At 32.7% G+C, this 20,804-nt stretch overlaps 2 protein-coding genes across 4 annotated transcripts in view; one reads left to right on the forward strand and one right to left on the reverse strand.

The window, feature by feature from the left end:
- The window catches only part of Ctnna3 (catenin alpha 3), a 1,561,788-nt gene that overhangs the window by 496,612 nt on the left and 1,044,372 nt on the right, over positions 1–20,804 (forward strand). The window lies entirely within an intron of this gene.
- The window catches only part of Lrrtm3 (leucine rich repeat transmembrane neuronal 3), a 167,461-nt gene continuing 151,513 nt past the window's right edge, over positions 4,857–20,804 (reverse strand). Inside the window, exon 3 of the mRNA XM_010605527.2 lies at positions 4,857–6,452. Within this exon, the coding sequence (XP_010603829.1) occupies positions 6,243–6,452 (210 nt within the window). The 3' untranslated portion in view covers positions 4,857–6,242. The remainder of the gene's footprint in view (positions 6,453–20,804) is intronic.

Genomic DNA, 20,804 nt, shown 5'->3' on the forward strand with positions numbered 1-20,804 from the left:
AAGAAAAAAACTGGCAAGCAGTTTTGGAAGATGTTCAGTACACTGACTTTAAGAGTTTATTAAATCCAAAGGTTAGAAAAAAATGTTGACATCTTAAAGATGTTTTTCTCCAGTGGCAAATAATTATAGAGATATTTAATATCTTTCTCTAGAACTCTCTACTATAAGTTTAGTTAGACTAGAGCTGGTGTGTCTTTCAGGATCTTAGCTCAAGACAATAATTTCTGTATTTTTATAATAGAGATTGTGAGCATTATAGTGCCTAGGTGAAGAGATTATAAAGAGAACTTTAGAAACGTGTTTCTGGCTCCCAACTGTGGTGAACATTCCATTCTGATAATTGCCTCATAGCAGAACAAAATAACAGAGGTGACCAATTGACATCTGACTGATTAGGGTATATTATTTATGGATCTGTAGTTGAAAAGAAATTTATAACTGATGTAAAGCAGTAAGAACAGATGGAGTGTGTCTAAAGTTACAACTCTTTTCTCTATGTCAGATTTTTAGTAGATACATGTGAATTAATGTAACTACTGATATTACTGAGGTGTCAATTTGGGGTTTATGCTTTTGGGGCTATTTGAAATTTGACCTTGAAAAAAATAATTTGTCATTTAGTTAAAATCTGTTCTCTGATTTGTCAGCACTTTTGCCCCCTGGAGGAATAATCGTGATAGTTGTTGAACTAATTTTTATTCTTAATGTTCTCTTTTTTCAGTAGGATTAATTGTATGTACATTTATCATCTATTTAACATGTAGTATTGTCACAAATATTCCTTTCCTCTTACATCTCTAACATCTATGCTGACTTTTACTGATATTTGATGGCATACTTGTTATTATAAATCTTACGACTCTTAGTTTTAATAATCCGTTGCATATTTTCCAATAACAATAAAAAACATTTCCTTCACTTACCTCTCAGTTGATATAATATTTTATCCTCTTCATTTTCTTTTACCACATCTTCATCCAGATACCTGGGTCTTTTTCATTGTCTACAATCAAAATTATCTTAAATATTTCAGACAAAATTTCTCTTTTGTGAAAGAAGTTCCAGAATGAGGAGATGTAATGAAATTATGTTGAAGGAGCTAAAATTACTTTCTTTGGTGGATTTATTAATTAAAATAATAATAATTAAATTGGCAACTTTGTTTTATAGTTATGGCAGTGGTCATTTTTAATAGGTGTAACTTACAGAATGTTTTAACGATTCAAGAAAGCTTGCATTTATTATAAAAGGCAAGTATGTTTTATATGCATGCTACATGTTCAGATAGTGTAGTAAGATGCTAATATAAATTTCAGTGACATCGCTAGATTTGTGTACATTCAGGAAAGAATAGAAGAATAGCCCTGTGGTTTAATCAAAAGCTCCTGAAAGCACTAATGGAGGCAAAAGACTACTTAAGAATCATTTCTAAGTAGCTGAGATTAAGGAAGACTTATTTGAAGTTTCATGTTCATCCCAGCCTCTTAACAGTAACTTTGAGGATATGGCAGGTGGCAAAAGTTTAAACAAATAAATATAAAAAGTGTGAACTTCATCCATGTTATTTTAATATGATTTCACATTAATCCAGATAAATTCAATATGTGTAACTAATTCAAATGGATCCCTCATGTAGATCAACTCAAACCTGGAGGAAACCCTTTGTTTTATACAGTCTGAGGTAAAGATTACATCATAGAACCTTCACTAAGCAAGTATACTGCGTTATGTAACTCAAGATATATGGAATCAAACTACTCAAGGTAAATGTAGTGGGCAATGTTTTAGATTAGGAAACAAAAAGGATTTGCTGCAAGGATTTTTATCACAAGTTCTCTTGGTACATTTGAAGTATTTGATTTACACCAAAATTTTTAGTTAGCTGTTCAGGAAGACAAATAGTGTATAAAAACAAATATCCTACAAATATTTGAGAAAAATGAGGAAACCATAGTTCTTTAATTCCTAGATAGCTCGGATACTCTGCTAATTAAAGATCACTGTCTTCAACACAAAGGTAAATAGTAAACTATCAAATTTTTAAACATGAATTTAATGCTAAATTTAAAAAAAATAAATATAAATAGCTTTCTCCCTCACAAGAAAAGGCTAATGCAAGCCTTAAGATACCTTTAAAAATAATTCTTCATCACTTTGGTGCTTGTTTTTAAAATTTCAGGCAATCTTCCCCACTACAGTTCTTGGTAAAATGAAGCATAATTGCATATTATCTGCCTATCCTATTCTTGCTATTATGCCAGAATTTTAAAGTATGATCTTGGATACTTGTGCATTGCAGGTAGCTTACTAACAGGTCACATCATATTATGTGTTTGAGAGATGATGCATCTTCCAGTCAGGAGCAGTCAAAACCAAATATATTTTTAGTCTCATAAACAGTGGTTTTATTTTAGAAAGTATTTTTTTTCCAAAAAAGATTTTGCTATTTGTATGAAGCTTATGGAATGACACAGATCTGAGTTAAAATTGTGTTATAGATTTGCATTGAGTGTTAAATTTGGGCAAATTGTCTTTTCTTCTTAAAATATAATTTATATTAAAAATCTGACTAGTTTTATGGATTTTTAGATTCAGGAGAATTGTCATCAGTTTGGATAAGAATAGTTCATTTTTCTTAGGAGAATAGAGAAAAATTATAATGATAGATTTATGGTTCAAAAAGTCTTGCCACCCCCCCAATTATATATATCTTCCCCATTGATCCTGAATCGAATGTGTGTTTATTTGACCAAATGTTCAGCCTTGCCTCAAGGTAGTACCCCACATACTCTTAATTCATTGTCTTTGGTTTCCTTCTTTGTGCTTCTTGAATTTTTGTCTGTCCCTTGGTGGCAACTACATCCACATGTTGGTGGCAACTGTTATGTCTGAATGATTTGTATGAAGAAATATATGACTTAGTGTACTTTTGAACAAATAATTTTAATGTGAGAGCCCAGGTAGTACATAGAAGAGTTCAATTAGCCCATATAGTTATACAGACAAAGGGAGTGAAATTAGAGATTACTAAATGACGTGTCATACTTTTTTTCTTTTATTCTATCCATTGTCTTTGGAGGTTCTCTGGCTCTAATCAGACAGAGAAAGATTTTAGTATAATGGAATCACTAATAGCTTTTGAATTTTGGAATAGTTCAACTGTACCAATGATTAACTCTGTGCTCTTCAGTGAGGGCTCAACTTCTTTGAGAGTAATGTGTCTTCATAGAGTTGTTATGAAGATAAAATGAGATAATGTAGGTGGTCTGTAAGCCTCAAAACACTGCATAATTTTATTGTTTGCTGCAGATGCTGCTGTTATTGCAACCACTCTAGGTCAAATGCTCCATTTTTCAACTCCAAAAACAGGTAAACAGTTTTTTAATTGTTTAGGTGAGCAGTAGACAGGAAGGGAAATACAGGCTGGGTTGAGGGTTGAGTGAGGAAAGAAGAGATTATGGAATGATTTAAAAAATAGGTGAGAAATAAAAATTTTAGACAATAACTAATATAAATTGCAAATGTGTGATAAACATCCCATCTATTCTAGCAGGTTTTCAGCACCACAACCCTCCTGCTTCTTGCCCCCAGCATCGCAGAATAAAATTTAAAAAAATGATAACAGAATCTTTTTTTCTTTTAAAGATCCTTTGGTCCAATTTCAAATGTGAGAAATGTCAAACTTTTTTTATGTTATTTGCCTCTGGCTGTAGCTTAGGAACTCACATGCTCAGAGCTGCAGTTCTAAGGTGATTGATTCTATATATAGTTGTTCACTATAGGTGAACTTATAATGTTTAAGAAAGTGCTTTGCAGCCAGGTGTGGTGGCGCATGTCCGTCATCCCAGCACTCAGGAAACTGAGGCAGGAAGATCACTATTGAGTTTGTGGCCAGCCTGGGTTACAGAGTGAGCTCAAGGCCAGCCTGAAAAGCAGAGCAAGATTCTGTCAATGGGCGCATATTTGTAAGGTTCTTTGGAATGTTAAAATTCCTAAAAATCTTGTATCAATTTGAATGTCTAGAAACGGGTTTAAAGTACTTACTTATAAAATTAATTGCTCTCTTGGGGATCTTTGCAAGGATAGCTTCTAATGAAGAAAATTGCAAATAACATTTTAATTTACAAAATAAAGAAAATTTTGTATTAGATTTCAGATCCCAAAATAAAAGATTTATAATTCTCTGTAAATTTTGTGCAAAGCCAAATCTCAGTGTAAAGGATTAAGAATACTCAATAATGCATTTACAAGAAATTGGAAAAAAGATTCAAATTAGACTTACAATGACAAAAATTTTTGAATAGCAAATAATTTATGCAAAATATGTTACAAAATGTGGGATGCTATATACTTGATACAAGTCCTTTGACATTTAGATACATTAAATTAATAGTTTGCTTCTTCCAATATTTTGCATCCTTTTCTTTTTTCTTCCTGAGTGTGTATTTTCAACAAAAATTTCTTCTACAGCTTTTAAGCTCATTTTTCTTGGAGTTGATCTTCATTTTGCTGTGATAAATCTGAAGAAAACTAGATGTTTGTAGATATAATTTCTTTGAAAGAGACAAAGAAATTATTTGACATTTTTTCATTAATTTTTTTCTTTGTTTTGACTGTATTTGACTCTTAGATTGACATATATTTGTTCTATTTTTGATATTCTGAACATAAAAGCATTTGTTCTAATGGAACAGTAGCCAAAACTTGCATTTTTATATTTTAAAAGTCCTTAAGAACGAGAAGGAATGTGTGATTACCTTAGATAAAAATAACAATATTTTGAAACAACCTGTCAAGGTAAACAACAGAAACAAATTGATTAAAAGTCAGGTTTTTTTTAAAACTGGATTTGAATTAACTATATACAATCACATAATCTATGATCTGGATTGAGTTCCAATTACTCCGAATTACTTTTCAGATAATTTGGAGTTGAATTCCATTGTGGATGGCAGTATAAACAATTTAGAGCATATTAAAGATGTTTACAGTCTACTTGAGTGATGAAATTCTCCACCCTGGCACATATGTATATTGAATGAGCTGTAGATATTTAAAGTTCTCTCTTGGGAGAGAATTGATGTAGCACACAGTAAGAAAAGTTTCATACTTTTTTCTCTGAGATGTTCCCAAAATATAGTCTCACAGTTCTAAATGAAAAGTTGTCTTAAGAACCAGGCACATTTCACACTGACTGATAGTTATTTTTAGGTAAACCACTTTAGGTTAATTAGGAGAAAAATTGCTACTGTACAATTATTATGCACTATCCTCCCACCTTGGCCTGAAAATAATGAGATGAAACAAAAGTTTTCTTTGTCACTGGCAGCTGCACCTTTTAAGTGTATCAAAGTCTGTTGCTGTGGTTACAGCCTTTGTTTCCAGTGATGTTTTGTCCATGCTCCCCCCATCCTTAACAATGGTTATTCAAAAGAATGAAATAATGAGTCATTCATTCGGAAATATGTTGTTAAAATATCCCTCTTTATCATTACATTTCACTGCTTAGAAACTAGGCTGTAATTCAAGGCAACAGTTAAGTCTGAGAACTGTTTGGGTTTTTTTTTGTTTGTTTGTTTTTTTGTTTTTCATTTATAAGAAAACCGGTCTATGTAATTGAAGAACCTCTTACAAGTCTGAACAATTAAATCCTTTTTGGTTAATGTATTATTTCTGGAACAAGTAGATAAAATTCTACGCAGTAAGCATGATAAAAAATCGTGCATGTTTTGCACAGCACAGAATTTTAGAGTCAAGGTTTCTGGGCACAAAAGCAGTAACAAAACAGTCCCTACAAAACTGAGTAACTGAATAACACAAGAAATAATTTTTGTTAATTTAAAATTTTAGAAACTAAAATGTGTAGTTTGTAAAGTAAAATGTAATTAAATTATGGTACTGTACATACCAGTTGTTTCTATAATTGAAACTTTACAATATGAAAAATACATTAGCTCTGTACAGTTTTTACACATAGGTAGGATGTTTTGAAAAAAACGATGTTTTTTCTTTTTTCAGGTCATACTCTGTTTAAGTCAAAAAATACTGCACAACTTAGCTAATTACAAAGTGTAGACTTGAAACAATTCATGTCTTCTTTATTTCATGAATCAATCTGGGATTTTTGTTTATTTGAGCAGGGGATTTTGTTTTGTTTTAAAAGTCACAATGAACAAATCTTCCTCATTTTGTCCTTGAGGTTACAAAGTTTAGTAGCAAACATTGACTACCGATTAGCTCAGTTAAGCCAGCTGTTGTTTATGGTCACTGATTCGGCCAGCTGTTGTGATTGTGCTCAGGTCCAGCTCAGTCTCTAGATGTGTTTCCATCGTATCTTCCTGTGCATTCGTTTCAAAGGACTTATGAGAGAGTAGTTCATGATGCACCCCACAGTAACTTATTGTGGGCTGGTCGTATGCCAGAAAGGTTGACACATTCATTGATAAAGGTATCTGGGAAAAAATGACATGAGAAAAGTCAGTTATAAAAAGACAACTTTGGACAAGATTTGGAGACTGTGAAGTGGTGATCTGATCAATCTCTACAGTTACGTCTGTGGCTCTGGTGTCCCCATTGTTTCAATGTCTTCCAAAGCTTGTGTGTGAAAATTTAATTTCCGTTGTGAGATACTAAGAGAGTGGCAACTCAGTCTGACCATAGTTTTTAAAGATGGGGCTTTTGGGAAGTAATTAAGACTTATCAGGTGACTAGGGTGGAACCCCAGGATTAAATCTTGATAGTTTTATAAAAAACGGAGAAAGGACAGAACATACACTCTCTCTCTCTTCTCTCCCTCTCTCTCTCTCTCTCTCTCTCTCTCTCTCTCCATCTCTTACCATGTGATCCCCCGCACCTGGTATCTGCCAGCATGGAGGCCATTAACAGATAATACCTTTCAATTGTGCACCTAAAGATCTGTGCCTGGATTAACCTTTCTTTACATTTCATCTAGCCTGTGGTATTGTGTTATTGGCAACAGCAAATGGACTAATATAATATCCTAATTAGTAACTCATGTGGTTGTAAATTCTTGAATGAAAACTGCCATTCTTGTTTTATGAATGGATAAAATATATTTCTGTTGGAGCACATTAAACTAAATACACTTCTGAATGCTGCTGAGCTTAGAGCCCTAAGTGAAGAACAACTGTTTATTTAGATCTAAATTCTTAATTTTCTTCTCCATCTTCATTGTGATTCATATTCTCTTCTATTCTTTTCATTCCATCTCTACTACCCACATTTACTTTTCCTTCAATAAAAATTGATTGAGCAAGTATATCTGTCTTCTCTTCAGTGAAAGTGTTATTTAATTTGAGATTATTTGTTTAAACAAATACTTCAGTATATCTAATGTCTACAGCTTAGTCCTTGGAAGCAAAAGTATAATCCAGTCCATCGAATGAATTTCCTGAGTAATCTCTTATTTATGTGAATTTTTAAACTTTGAAACATGAAGGTTCTGATGTATGAATAAAATATACACTTTAAAATAATCAAGACAATTGATCAAAAAGAAAATGCTTAACCTTAAATATACTATAGTACTTCTATTTAAAATAAATAAAAATTCTCATTGTTATAGGTGAAATCACTCAAGTAACTAAAATATATTATTATGTAAAAGTAATTGTGCAGCATGAGTATATTTGAGTTTTAGGAGAGAACAAAAATAGAACTATATTCAATACATGAGTTTTATATTAACCTTTAAGATGTCAGTGCTCTATATAGTGTTATGAGTCATATATCTGTAGAATTCTTATATTTGCTCTTATTTGTCATAGAAAATTACATGTCATATATATATATACCAAATCGTTTCTGCTTACTTGGAATTAATTGCACTGTGAAGAATTTGTAATTTCTGTGCTCACAATTTATGAAAAATAAATACATTTATTCTGTGTTTGTGTACACATGCACAATTTCCTGCTTGGTTTGCTACCTCCAGGATGCCGGTATCCAGAGTACAATCCTACTTTGAGCCATATTGATTAAATAGTCTGCTCTTACAGTTTGCTAAGAAAATATCAAATATTTCCTTTAGAGAGTTTCTTACTGTAGGGTATCTCTTATTTTGAAACACCTTTCCTGTGATTATACTGTGTCAATGCCAAGGTACAATTTTTCATATTTTAATATTTTAAAAATGGAATAGTACTTACAAGCAGTGTATATTTGTAACATATTTTATCACACCCTTTGAAAGTGCAACTTAATGTTTAAGTTATCTAACTATTAAGAAAGGAACATAACATGATGTATCAGTAAGTATAATTTAACAGTTATCCATATATGAATATATCTTAGTAGGTTTTTCCCAAGTTGAATTCAATGATTTTGAAAATATAAATGGATTATTACTAGCTGGGTGTGGTGGCACACGCCTATAATCCCAGCACTCCGGAAGCTGAGGCAGGAGGATCCCTGTGAGTTCAAGACCAGCCTGGCTACAAAGTGAGTTCCAGGTCAGTCTCAACTAGTGAGACCCTGTTTCAAAAAAAAAAAAAATAGGTTATTACTGGCTTTGGACACACGTGCATTTAGAGGAGTGCACACATCTACCAACACAATACATATAGAGGTTTATATGTACATATAATATACTACTTATGTGTACACACATGCAGAATCTAATAATGATTTTGAAATATTAAGTCAGATATGAGAAACACAATTTTGTTGATGCGTGATTTTGGATAGTATATATAGTTATGTTGTCTATACTAGATATATATGTAAACATAGCATATAGACCTATAAATATCGATTAATATGATATACACATATGTGTACATTCAGAAACTTTTCAAACTAAATTCAGGTAAATTCTTGCTTAATTATTAATATGATAAAAATCTACTCATATTTCAAATAAATTATCTAAAATATTTTCACATTAAAATCTGCCTAAGTGGGCTGGGGATTTAGCTCAGCGCTTCCGGCGCCTGCCTGGCAAATGCAAACACCCAAGTTGGATCCCCGGTACCAAAAAAAAAAAAAAAAAAAATCTGCCTAAGTATTTTTCACATCAGGAAAATCAGTTGATGCAGAGATTTGGGCAGCTATTGTGAATTCAGCATTCATTTTTGGATTCTACTGGCAGGACATATCCTTGCATCAAAAGTGACTGATGGTTGGGTAGTGATGAAGAAGCTACCAGCTGGCTTTGAACCAATAAACACTGTGATGCTCAGATCCAATCCATGTAAATCCCATCTGTCACCAAGTCACGATAAATGCAGCGTCCTCTTCTCCTTCACTTAAACATCAGGTGGTACTGTGCCCTTTGTATTCTCTTCCTTTCTAACACACATCTTCCCCGTCTCCATTTCTCTCCCTCTTCCCTCCACGCTCCATCCGCCCCTCTGGTCCTCTTTCCCTCTGCATTTGTACCTGGTTCTATTAATATGCTCTTTCCTGCTCCTAAAGTGTTCAGCGTTACAGGTTTTTTTTTTCACTTATGGTTCCAGTTTGGACAATAAATCACTCAGTTAAAAAAACAAGTGCTCACTTCGCTAGTTGGAATGGTTCTAGAAAGGGCAGAGTATTTAAATCTATTAAGGGTACTGTTTCCCCAGACCTTTTGTTAGAAGACTATATTTAAAATGTCCACAGAATTTAAGTACGCTACCTTTCTGACAGATGTTTCTTTCACTGTTTTTACCTGATAAAAATCTTATTATAGTGAGATTTCCTTTAATCCTTTTTTTAGTATATGTGTTGCTGAAGCGAAGCAAGCCCTCCTTTAGTCTTCAGGCCACTGTTTTCCAGGTGAGGTAATTATTCTTAGAGTGTAATTTGTAAAGATATGGGGATATGAGAACTTAATCTTTACAAAACATTGTTATGTAGTCTGAAATAAGAAACGTTACATGCTCTCCTAATAATGAAAGGTAGTAGCTGACTTATTCCTTAAGATATTCCTCTGAGCAAAATTTTGATTCTGCTAAATAAGCACTGTTGAGACACCAATGGCATTTGCCTTAAAAGCAATTTTCCAGTATTTGTGTCAACATTGGTGACGTGTAACTTTAGCATAACGATTATACACAAATTTAGTGATTATTAATGACTTTTTACCACTCATATGTAATATTGAAACTTGTCATGGCAAAAGGAAAGAACAGCTTTTTAAAAATTCTAATTTGTAATTAAGCAAAAGTAATCATTTCAACTTTATATTACTCCATAAATATTATAAATGTACAAAATATGTAGATATATGAATATGAATATATATTGATTAAATTCTAATTAGCTGGAAGTCACTTGAGCTTCTCTTTTATGATAGCAAGGGTTAATTTAAGTACAAAATAGTCTGAAGAACAGAAAATGACATTACACTTTTGGGAATGAATAATAAAGGACTCGTTCTTTTGCTTATCTAGACTGAGAGATAGAATAAGTTTGCTTTCTTTTCTTTTCTTTTTCTTTTTTGTATGGGAATCGAACTGAGAACCTGCTTGCAAGGCAGGCGTGGTGCCACTGAGATAAATCCCTGACCCAGAATATGTTTTCTTACTAAATGTTACTTCTGGAGTTTTTAGTAAATATAATGCTTCTACTAAAAATTATAGTTGATCAGAATTCCCATTCTGTCCCCACATTTTACAGGAAAATCTTTCATTTTTCTAACACCAACTGGTATCTAGAAAGTATTCTCTTTCCAGGTTGTTAAAAAAAGATACTTCAGAATTTTTTGGAACTAGTGTTTTTTGGTTATCTGAATGTAGTGAAGGAAACAGACTTGCTTCAATGGAAGAAGTTTTTTTTTGAGATGTTGCCCTTACAACTTTGTAGACATATTTTTTGCTATTTTATGTTGGGATTCAGGTATCTAGCATCTTACTTTGGTTTTTCATGTACTAAACAATGGGTTTAATGGGTTTTCAATTGATTTTATTTCCACTATTAACATATAACAATTTCTGATCAATGATAATTCTTTATTTCTAAAACTGTCTGCAGTGGAGTTCATCATCTCTGACTCCAACTGTGTCTTTTTTCTAGGGGTCCCATTTTGCTCTGGAGAACATGCATTAGTATGTCAATTTTGTCAAAATACTATAAGTCCTTCTTTTGTCTTGCTTCAGATATCCCATGACTTGCCATTTACTTTCTGGACATCAATGACATGTACCCACTTCTGTCATTACTATCTTGAATTAAAGGGTTAGTTAGTACCCTGACCACCTTAGTGACAATATAACTTATCTCTTTATTCTGTAGAGATGCAAATAAAGCCAAACATTTATAATTTTATTTCAAGATAAAATTATATTTTTATTTAAATGTAACCAACATAACAAAAATGTTAAATGTTTTTATATTTTTTATTTTTCTTCCATGTGGGTGATTCAAATCCAAAGACTTATTCTTTATCTTTGGAAAGATGTAGAAAAATGTGTGAAATATACTTTATTTTGGGAAATTAGCGTCTATAAATATTTTATATATACATGTAGATATACCTGTGAATATATACATGAGTGTGTATTGTGGCATTTCCTATAAAATTCTTAATTCACTTGAGATTTTAAACAAAATTTTAAAGGGTTTTAAACACTCAATTGGTGTTTCTTTTGTTCTTGTTCATTTTGATGCTTCTCTGTTTCATTTACACACACTGATCTTCTTGAGTAGCCTTGGGTTTGCTAGGGTATATGCAATTTGATGTCTGGGGATTAATTAACCACAATTGTTTCAGTTCTCAAAACTTGAGATTTGGATAGTGTTGAAGATTTTATTTATTGCCAAAATAGAAAGCTGTGTGTTTTGTGTTACTTGACCAACATTAAGAAACTCTTGATTGAAAATATCTGTCCTACTGCCTTGATTCCCAGATTATAAAATTTATCACTAACCCAATCCAAAAATGGGCATCTGAAATGAACAGACATTTCTCAGACAAAGAAGTAGAAACAGCAAATAAACATATGAAAAAAGTTCAACATCACTGGTCATCCCAGAGATGCAAATGAAAACAATGCTGAGATTTTACCTCACTCCAAAAAGAATGGCTGCTATCAAGAAATCAACCAATAACAAATACTGGACGAGCTGTGGGGAAAAAGGAACTCTTCTCCACTATGGATGGGAGTGCAGACTGGTGCAACCACTGTGGAAATCAGGATTTTAGGATTAGAGGTCCCATTTGATGCAGCTGTTCCCCTGCTGGGTATCTTCCCAAAAGAATCAAAAACATCATGCCAGATTAATATATTTACACCCAGATTTATAGTGCACAGTTTGTAATAGCTAAATTTTGAAAACATCCCAGATGTACATCAACTGGTGACTGGATAATTTTTTTAATAAAATGAAGTACTACTCAGCCATAAAGAGTAATAAGCTAGAGCCATTTATAGCTAAAATGGATGCATATAGAGGCCATATTCTTAAGTTAAATAAATAGGACACATATGTGTAAGTATAGAATTGTCTCTGTGGCAGGAGACACTAGAAGTGTAAATGAAGATCAAAATGTATAATAGATAATGTGAAATGGGAAGCAGTGGTTCAAAAGAGAAGGGAAAGTAGCGGGAGGTGGGAGGAAGGAAAGAAAAAAATATGAGAAAATAAAAAAACCTAGAAAAAAGCTTTTGTAGATAAGGAGGAGGGAGGAGTGGAAGGATGGGAAAAGGAATGGGAAAAAACAAGAACCAAGATACATCATGTACAGGTACAAATTCTCAATGACCAATGTAACCATGATGTGTATTTAAAATGTGCCAATAAAGTTAATTTAAAACAAATTATCACTAATCATTATTTTGGTTTCTATATGATGAGGCAGTTGATAAAATATAAGTGAAATGTGAGAAGGAGTAGTGGTAGTGCAGCGTGGGTCTCTGGCAGAATGTCTAAGTTAAATATGACCTTGGGTTCTAGTTTAATTTCTTTAATTTTTTTTTTGTTTTTTTAAGACAGGATCACACTATGTAGTTGAAACTGACCTGGAACTTACTATGTAGCTCAGGCTGGTCTTGAACTCACAGTGATCCTCCTGCCTCAGCCTCCTGAGAGCTGGGATTACAGGGGTGCACCACCATGCCCAGCATAATTTCTTTAATTTTAATTTCTGTAGTGTTTCTCTGCCCAGCCTCCTTGAGTAGTGTGGGCATTTGTTCCATCTCTTGGTTTACACCAGCCTGGATATATGTCTAACATCCTCTTCATTATCTTAATTGTCATCCTTGGAGCATTTATTGGGTGCTGTGTACTATACTACATGCTGGACTTACAACATCTTTTTTTTTTTTTTTTTTTGCCTTCCAAAACTGCTAACAGTAAGATAAATGTAATTATCCCCTCTTAAGTGCAAAAACTGAAGATTTAGTCTAAAATGTCTGAAATCACCTCCTAGTGAATTGCATCAGTGATTTCTTGACTTCTTTTTTTTTTTTGGTACCAGGGATTGAACTTGGGTCCTTGCGCTTGCAAGGCAGGTCACCAAACTGCTGAGCTAAATCCCCAGCCCTTGACTTCTTAACTATAACATTTTACTACTTATTTAATATATTTTTATCTAATTCACGTTGGCCTTGGAGCCTAGAGCTGTGGACACAGTATAATATGTATGATACTGTTTAATCACCAATTATTAATATTTGACTCTACAAATATATATTTAGTATGTTCTACAATATAATATGTATGTGTATATATATATATATAGCATTCTAGTAATATGAAAACTCTGGTATCCTATGTTATGCTGTATTTTTATATTGCTGCTTTGTATGATGAGTCCTCAGGAAAGAAACATACAATTTATCAGGGAGTTTCTTATGTAGTTAGATGGTGACAGCTCAGAAATGGAGCTCTCTGTTTCTTATTCGTATTGACCGATATGAGGTATAAGGAGAAGCATTTAATGTGTAGAATATGGGGGCTGGGAGAGTAACCTTAAAATACTCCTAGACAGACATATATATAAGATGGTTCAAGGAGACTTTGGAGAATTTTAAAGTTAAATTTTAGCATTGATTTGAAAATGGGTAGATTATGTTAGGTTTTCTTTGTAACAAATTATACAAAAGGAAACATCAATCTGGAGTTCATTTTAATATGAATATTAAACTATGATTGTCATGATTTCCTTCTATATGTAAAACATTTCTAGTTAGGTGCTGAAGGACAGCAAGCTTGGAGAAATGGAGAACAAACATAAATAAGGAATAGTTTCTTTTCTCTAGCAAAGTTATAGTCCTGTGAGGGTCAGTAAAGCAAGAGAGCAAAGAAAAGTGGTGGATGAGGTGGGCAGGAGACAGAGGGATACTGTTTCTATGTGTAAGGACATATATGTATTGTGATCTGGTAGAATGATTCTACTAACTCATTTATCCTTTGGGGCTGCAAAACAAAAACAGTCATCTTTTTGTTTGCAATAATGTTATTATTTTCAAAATTAATTGGCAAGAGTCACGATTGCTGAAAAGTGGTTCAAAATTTACTTTACATACTCTCTTACAGAAATAATATATTTTGCTTTGCAAGTATTCATTTATATGAAGAGCAGTCTATCTCCCAGAACACTTTATCATTCTAATGTTGAATTGGTATGAGTACAACAGACTGTTGGATCATTAATTTTAATCATATTTATTCTAGTAAATTATTTAAAAACAATTCTCAAGTATTTAATTAAAAGTCTGAGTTTATGTTATCTCTCTTTAAATTTTAAAGAAACCTAATTTAAAAATCTTTTAAAGTATTTAAAAATTCTTAGATATAATCCAGACCTTAATACTCAATTATGATATTTTCTTAAAAGCTAAGTTGCCAATTAAAGTACTGGCAGTTGCTATTCTGAGATCAAAAGTATGAAACAATAAAGCAGAACTCGTGAATTTGAAAATGTTTAAATGTCTGTAATTTGAGTATAATGTGAATGAAAACATTGCAGGAGCATAATAATTCTTCTAGTATGTACTTTGTAAACAAGAAAGCATAGTTAACTCCTGAAAAGTGAAATCATAAACTGAAAAAATAAATTACAAATTCCATTTGAAAGGTCATAGCTCTTGCAACAAAATATATTTAGGGTAAAAACAGCCCTCTGGAATTTAGTAGCTGTACATGTCTTTGCAATTTGAATCTTAGTGTCCTCACTCTAAGTAATGGGGAGAGTCTCATAAAATGAAGTTCCTTTTATCTTTACAATTAAAACAAAATTTAAGTGATGTGGCTCTGTATGAATACTTTGTGCCTTATAAAATATATTTCTACTTCAGTTTTGCAACAAGAAATAGAGGAATTAGCCATATGCATTTTTCATAATTTTTTAATACTCATGTCTGCAAAATGAAATAGAAATATTCATTCATTAATTTGTCCACTTATTCCTTCAATGAAAGTTTGCGGAATGGCTTCTCTTGGCCCAGTGTTGTGCAAGATGCTATGATATGCGAAGCCCTCATCCTTAAAACTTGTGCATAAAATGTAAACTGTTTTGACACATGTTTAGCATGTAGAAAAGAGCTTCATGTAAGAAGAGTGTTTCTTTTCTCTGCAATTGGTGTTTCTCAAATTTTGACTCATTCCCTCACTTACCCACCCACTCACTCTTGTTTGTGCTAGCTGACTTCTCTAATTATCAAGGTATTCTTAGTTCTACTTTTTTTTTTCTTTTTTTCGTACCAGGGATCGAACTCAGAACCTGTGCTTGCAAGGCAGGTGTGGTGTCACTGAGCTAAATCCCTGGCCCCTTATTTCTACTTTTAAGTTATCCATATTTTTAAGTTCTGATCTCTGCCATCTTTATTTGTTTCTCCTATTTGGACCATATCCTTCTTCAGTGCAAAAATGTAACACCAACTATACATATCCATGTTTTTTATTGTTCCACATGGTCCTTTAAATTTAGTTAAAAAAATACTTGAATGAAGCCAGACATAAAAGATATTTAGGATAGAATGAGAAAATATTAACAACTTCCATCCTAGGATGACTGGGCTTTATGGGCACCGCATGACTGAGATAATCTGTTAATTCTAATTGTGTAAAGATCTTGGTTATTACGACTTTAGGTTAGAGATTAGAGGGCTAAAATGAATTACTAAAATCTACAGTAATGATGTGGCTCATAGCACTGCATTATGTTTGAAATCTTATTTTTATTTTAAGCTATCACTTATTATAGTTTTTAAGATTTTTTACTTAAAAATTACTATGAAATATATTAATTATATATATTTGACACACATGAAGTTTTAAAAGTTGTTATAAATAAAATAACCATTTGTTAAATTGATGATTTTCCTCCAATAAATTTCATAATACTATGCCTATGTTTGATCATCCAATACCTTCTACATCTGCTTTTTAAAAACTCTCTAGCGCTTCCTAGAATAATTGCTCATGATCTGCAGGAGTTTGACACACCTGCCAAATTAGCTTTTCCAGTAATGGGCTGTGCCATGGACCCTTCTGTGTTAACCTCTGTTTTATTTTTGTAGCGCCAGTGAAAAGTGATGTTTCTGTCTTATTGAAGCAAAGCAAAATGCCCCAAACTGTGTTCATTTACATGCAAATGTTTCTGCACAGCCCGATGCCTGCTAAATTGATGCTGTTGCCAGGTAAAGTGATGAGACTCAAATTGTGACTATGGCTCAAAAGCTCTAGTAATCTCGGTTCTGTTTCCAAAGCTGTTTCTTCATACTGCTGTGCAATAAGGTGCAGTTGCTAATCAGTTTGAAAGCATCATTCTTCTTCTTTTTTTCTCCCTCATGGAAAATGTAGTTATACTAGTTGACTCAAGGGTTTTATAATAATGGCACAACAGTTTATTTAATTATGTATTTATGCACTCATTTTTTGCATCACTGGGAGTTAAATCTAGGGCCTTCACACTGAGCTACATCTCTAGCTCTTAAAAAAAATTTTTTTTTTTTGATATCAGTTCTTGCTAAATCACTCAGTTGTTCAGGCTGAACTCAAGTTTGCAACCCTGTTCCTAAAGCCTCTTAGAGTGCAGGAATTACAGTCACAGACCACTATGTCTGACTGCCATAGATATTTTAGTTTATATTTGTATAAATCTGTAAGAACAAAAATCACCAAGTTATATCAGAACATACAAAGCAAACAAAAATAACTGTGTTTAGTACAGTTTTAGAAGTAACTGGAAAAGACCTCTTTATGTCTATTACTGATAAGCCTTTTGGAGTTCTAGAGAGATCTATATGTGATTTACCTGAGTATTTGTATTTATGTTTGGTATTTTCTCATGGCTTTGGATATCCCACTTTCTTTTCCATTGGGTCTTTTTCTTCTTTACCTAATTGTAGTCTTGGCATTCTTCATAGAACAGTCTTAACATTTCTGACATGCTCCATTTACAGAATTTGTCCTGTTGGAGCAATATTCTAACTTGTTTAGAAATTTTCATTCTTAGTATGGTGTGGTGGTGCCTGTTTGTAATCCCAGCACTCTGGGAGGCCAAAGAAGGAAGATCATAGTTTCAGCCCAGCCTGAACAATTTAGAGTTATCCTCTCTCAAACTTGCAAACATATGTACATACATACACCCACATACATACCTATAAAGGGGCTGGGGATGTAGCTCGTTGTGAAAGCCCTGGATTCAATCCCCAGTACTACACACACACACACACACACACACACACACACACACACACACACACACACACACCCGATTCAATCCCCAGTACTACACACACACACACACACACACACACACACACCCTGAAGGTCACATTCTTCTGTAGGACTTGAAAACAGCACTTCAGGATTTACTGAATCCAAAGAATTATCTTCCAACCAAACAGGACGCAATAATTAAACAGCACTGTAATTTTTTCTCTCTTAACCTTTTTTTTTTTTTGGTGCGGGGGATTGAACTCGGGTCCTTGCACTTGCAAGGCAGGCCACCGAACCGCTGAGCTAAATCTCTGTCTTAACCTTTAATACCTCCCACATCTACATTTTTCAAACGCTTCAGTGCTTTGCTCATGATCTCCAGGAATCTGAAGTATTCTTCAAAGGGTCCTAAATGTTGCAGTGTAGCATCCCTGTAGCCCTAGATACTTAGGAGGTTAAGGTCAGAAGATTGAGCCGAGGATTTGGGAGCCTTTCTGGGCAACATAGCCAGATCTTGTTTCTTAGAAACAAAAACTTCAATCTGACTTTTAAATGATGTGATTTCTCATGGATTATCACTCAATTTCTTTTCACCTGTATTACTATATTACTTCAAAATTTGAATGAGATTATCTCCCACCTAAATGAGATGATACTGTATATATACCTGACAATTTGCTTATAAATCCTGTACTTATCTTAGATCAAATTTTCCTTTAGGAAAACTCAGATGAATTTGATTGTGTAGGGATGAACTCCTACTGTGAATTTGTTCTGAACTTATACATACGTAAGTATGATAATAATAACACTGTCCCTTCCATGCACTCATACATTAATCCATATTCATATCCATCTGTCCCTTAGTGGCTACTCTAGGAATATTGAGTGAATAAAATCAATGTCCTAGTCTTACAAACAGTTGTAAATGCCATTTTTCCTAGATAGATATAGGTACCTGTAAGGTGTGATCGGTGTAGGAGGGAAGGTTCACTGCTGTTGCTGGGAGGCTCTATATTGATACACCATGTTTGAGAGATACAGTCTGGAGAGATATAGATATAGTTACAGCTATAACTATAGCTATGGCTATAGCTATAGATAGAAATAAAGACATAATCATGCACACATATATTTCATTGATAGCATTATCTCTCTAGATTGTAAATTCAATATGGAATAAAGACTTCTCAGAACTTGCAGAGGCTTGTACATGAGTAAAATTTTGAAGATTGTTATTAGTGGAAAGGCTAACAGGAAGAGAATTGCTTCTCATGAAGTTTGTATTTATATTTATAGTAAATATCATGAAAGATAATGTGATACAGATTTAACCTATTATTTCAAATTTTTATGACACAAATAGGAACTTTAAAAGAAGTAAGTCCTAGTAATACAGCTTATATTAACATGCAGTAAAACATTTCTTGTCAACATTTAAATAAATATTAACTTTTCAGTTGTATTCACACATACAAATTATATGAGAGGGACTATCATTGGACTAATGGGCAGTCATGTTGGGGGCAGAGAATATCTAGCTTTTCTCAGTAATTTACTTAAGCTTTCTGACTTAATTTTAGTATTTTTATTCATACTTCTGACATTTACAAGCTATCATTTTTCAGGGTTCATGTTATTTTACTTTATTTTATGCCATGTAGTATATCTTTAGTTTCTTAGAAATAGTATTATAATAAAATAAATATAGATAAACCTCTTTAAACTATGCCTTGGTTATTAAAACTAATTAAAAATGAACTAAATGAAGAAAAAAAGTGACATTATTTCTTAATAGTCCATCCTGTTTCATTAACAATGCAATTATTTGATTTCAGCTACAGGCTCAAAATAGATATTAATTTTGATTAAAAAGTTAAAATGACTTAGGCCACATTTGAACAGTAAATGGAAGTCTAAGTTTGCATAATAATCTTCAGTTTTATCAGGATACCGTACCTGGAGTGTGTTTTAGCACTTTTTAATACAGCTTGACACTTAGTCACCTAAAAGGTACAAATATAAAATAATATGAGAATTCTATAAAAATTCTAATTGTGTAAGAATTTTTAATTGATTTCCTTATTGTTAGATTCTATTATTTATACTGCTCATTAATAATTCAAGTGGTATGAGATCATTGATAAAGGAATGGATGAACCTTTATTTATACACACATCCTCTAGGGAGATTCTCTCTTAGATGCAGGCTTCTTGTGAAAAAGGTTAATCTTTTATGGATTTAGCAATTCATCATTTCTCATTCTATTTTTTATTTAAGTAACTACTGTGAAAGTATTAAACTATAAAGATTAGAAAGGGAAAACAAATCATTATTCTTGCAAAACTACATGATTAAGGAAAGCTTATGTAAGGATTAGAAATTGTAATTCTAAATTTTCAAGATTGTTTTTTCTCATGGTTCAAGATGTTTTCACTTGAATGAACTTTAGAATTGAATTACAAACAATATTTATAATTTTTTAAATACATGGGCCTCCATATCAGACTGAGTTTTAAAAGACATTAGTGGTGTTCCCCTGGTCTAAGAAATAATGTAAGAATATCAAGTTGAGAATGGTTAATGACTTTTTCCCAGTAGTACTGTCTTTGGCATTTTCTTCCCATTTCCCTTCCACATCTATAGATATTTGTGAAATTCTTAACCCAGGCACAGAATTGTACCAAACATTTGAGGATAATTCAAGGAGCAGTTGGTGTGAGAGGAGGGTGCCTATGATATCTGAGATTTTGGCATCACTGAGAATATATAAATGTAAAGTTAAAAACTAATAAGCAAATGAGACCAAATGGAATATAGATGCAAAGAGAGAATGATTTTAGGGCATCATATTTTGTGTTTATTTTGAAGAAAACACTAGAACTCTGATTCTGTCCTCTTTCTGAGAAATGCTATTGAGCCAATTCTTCTTTAGACTGGCTTTTTGGACTTTCCTAAGGAAGAACTGAATTGATTTTTCTTACCTTTATAATTATTCTCTCTATGCTTTTTAAATTTACTTCCATTACTTCCATATTAATAAAATATTTTTAGCTTTTGTAAGTAAATGAAACTCATAAAATTATATAATTTGAAATATTCCAAATGCCTTGTGAGGAAAACTAATATAGTTTGGGTATCTTGTTTATTTTGGTGGTTTCTTTCTTTCATTTTTTTTTTTTTTTTTTTTTTTT

Source organism: Fukomys damarensis, unplaced genomic scaffold (genome assembly GCF_012274545.1).
Source record: "Fukomys damarensis isolate Sample0158 unplaced genomic scaffold, DMR_v1.0_HiC HiC_scaffold_20, whole genome shotgun sequence".
Classification (NCBI taxonomy): domain Eukaryota; kingdom Metazoa; phylum Chordata; class Mammalia; order Rodentia; family Bathyergidae; genus Fukomys; species Fukomys damarensis.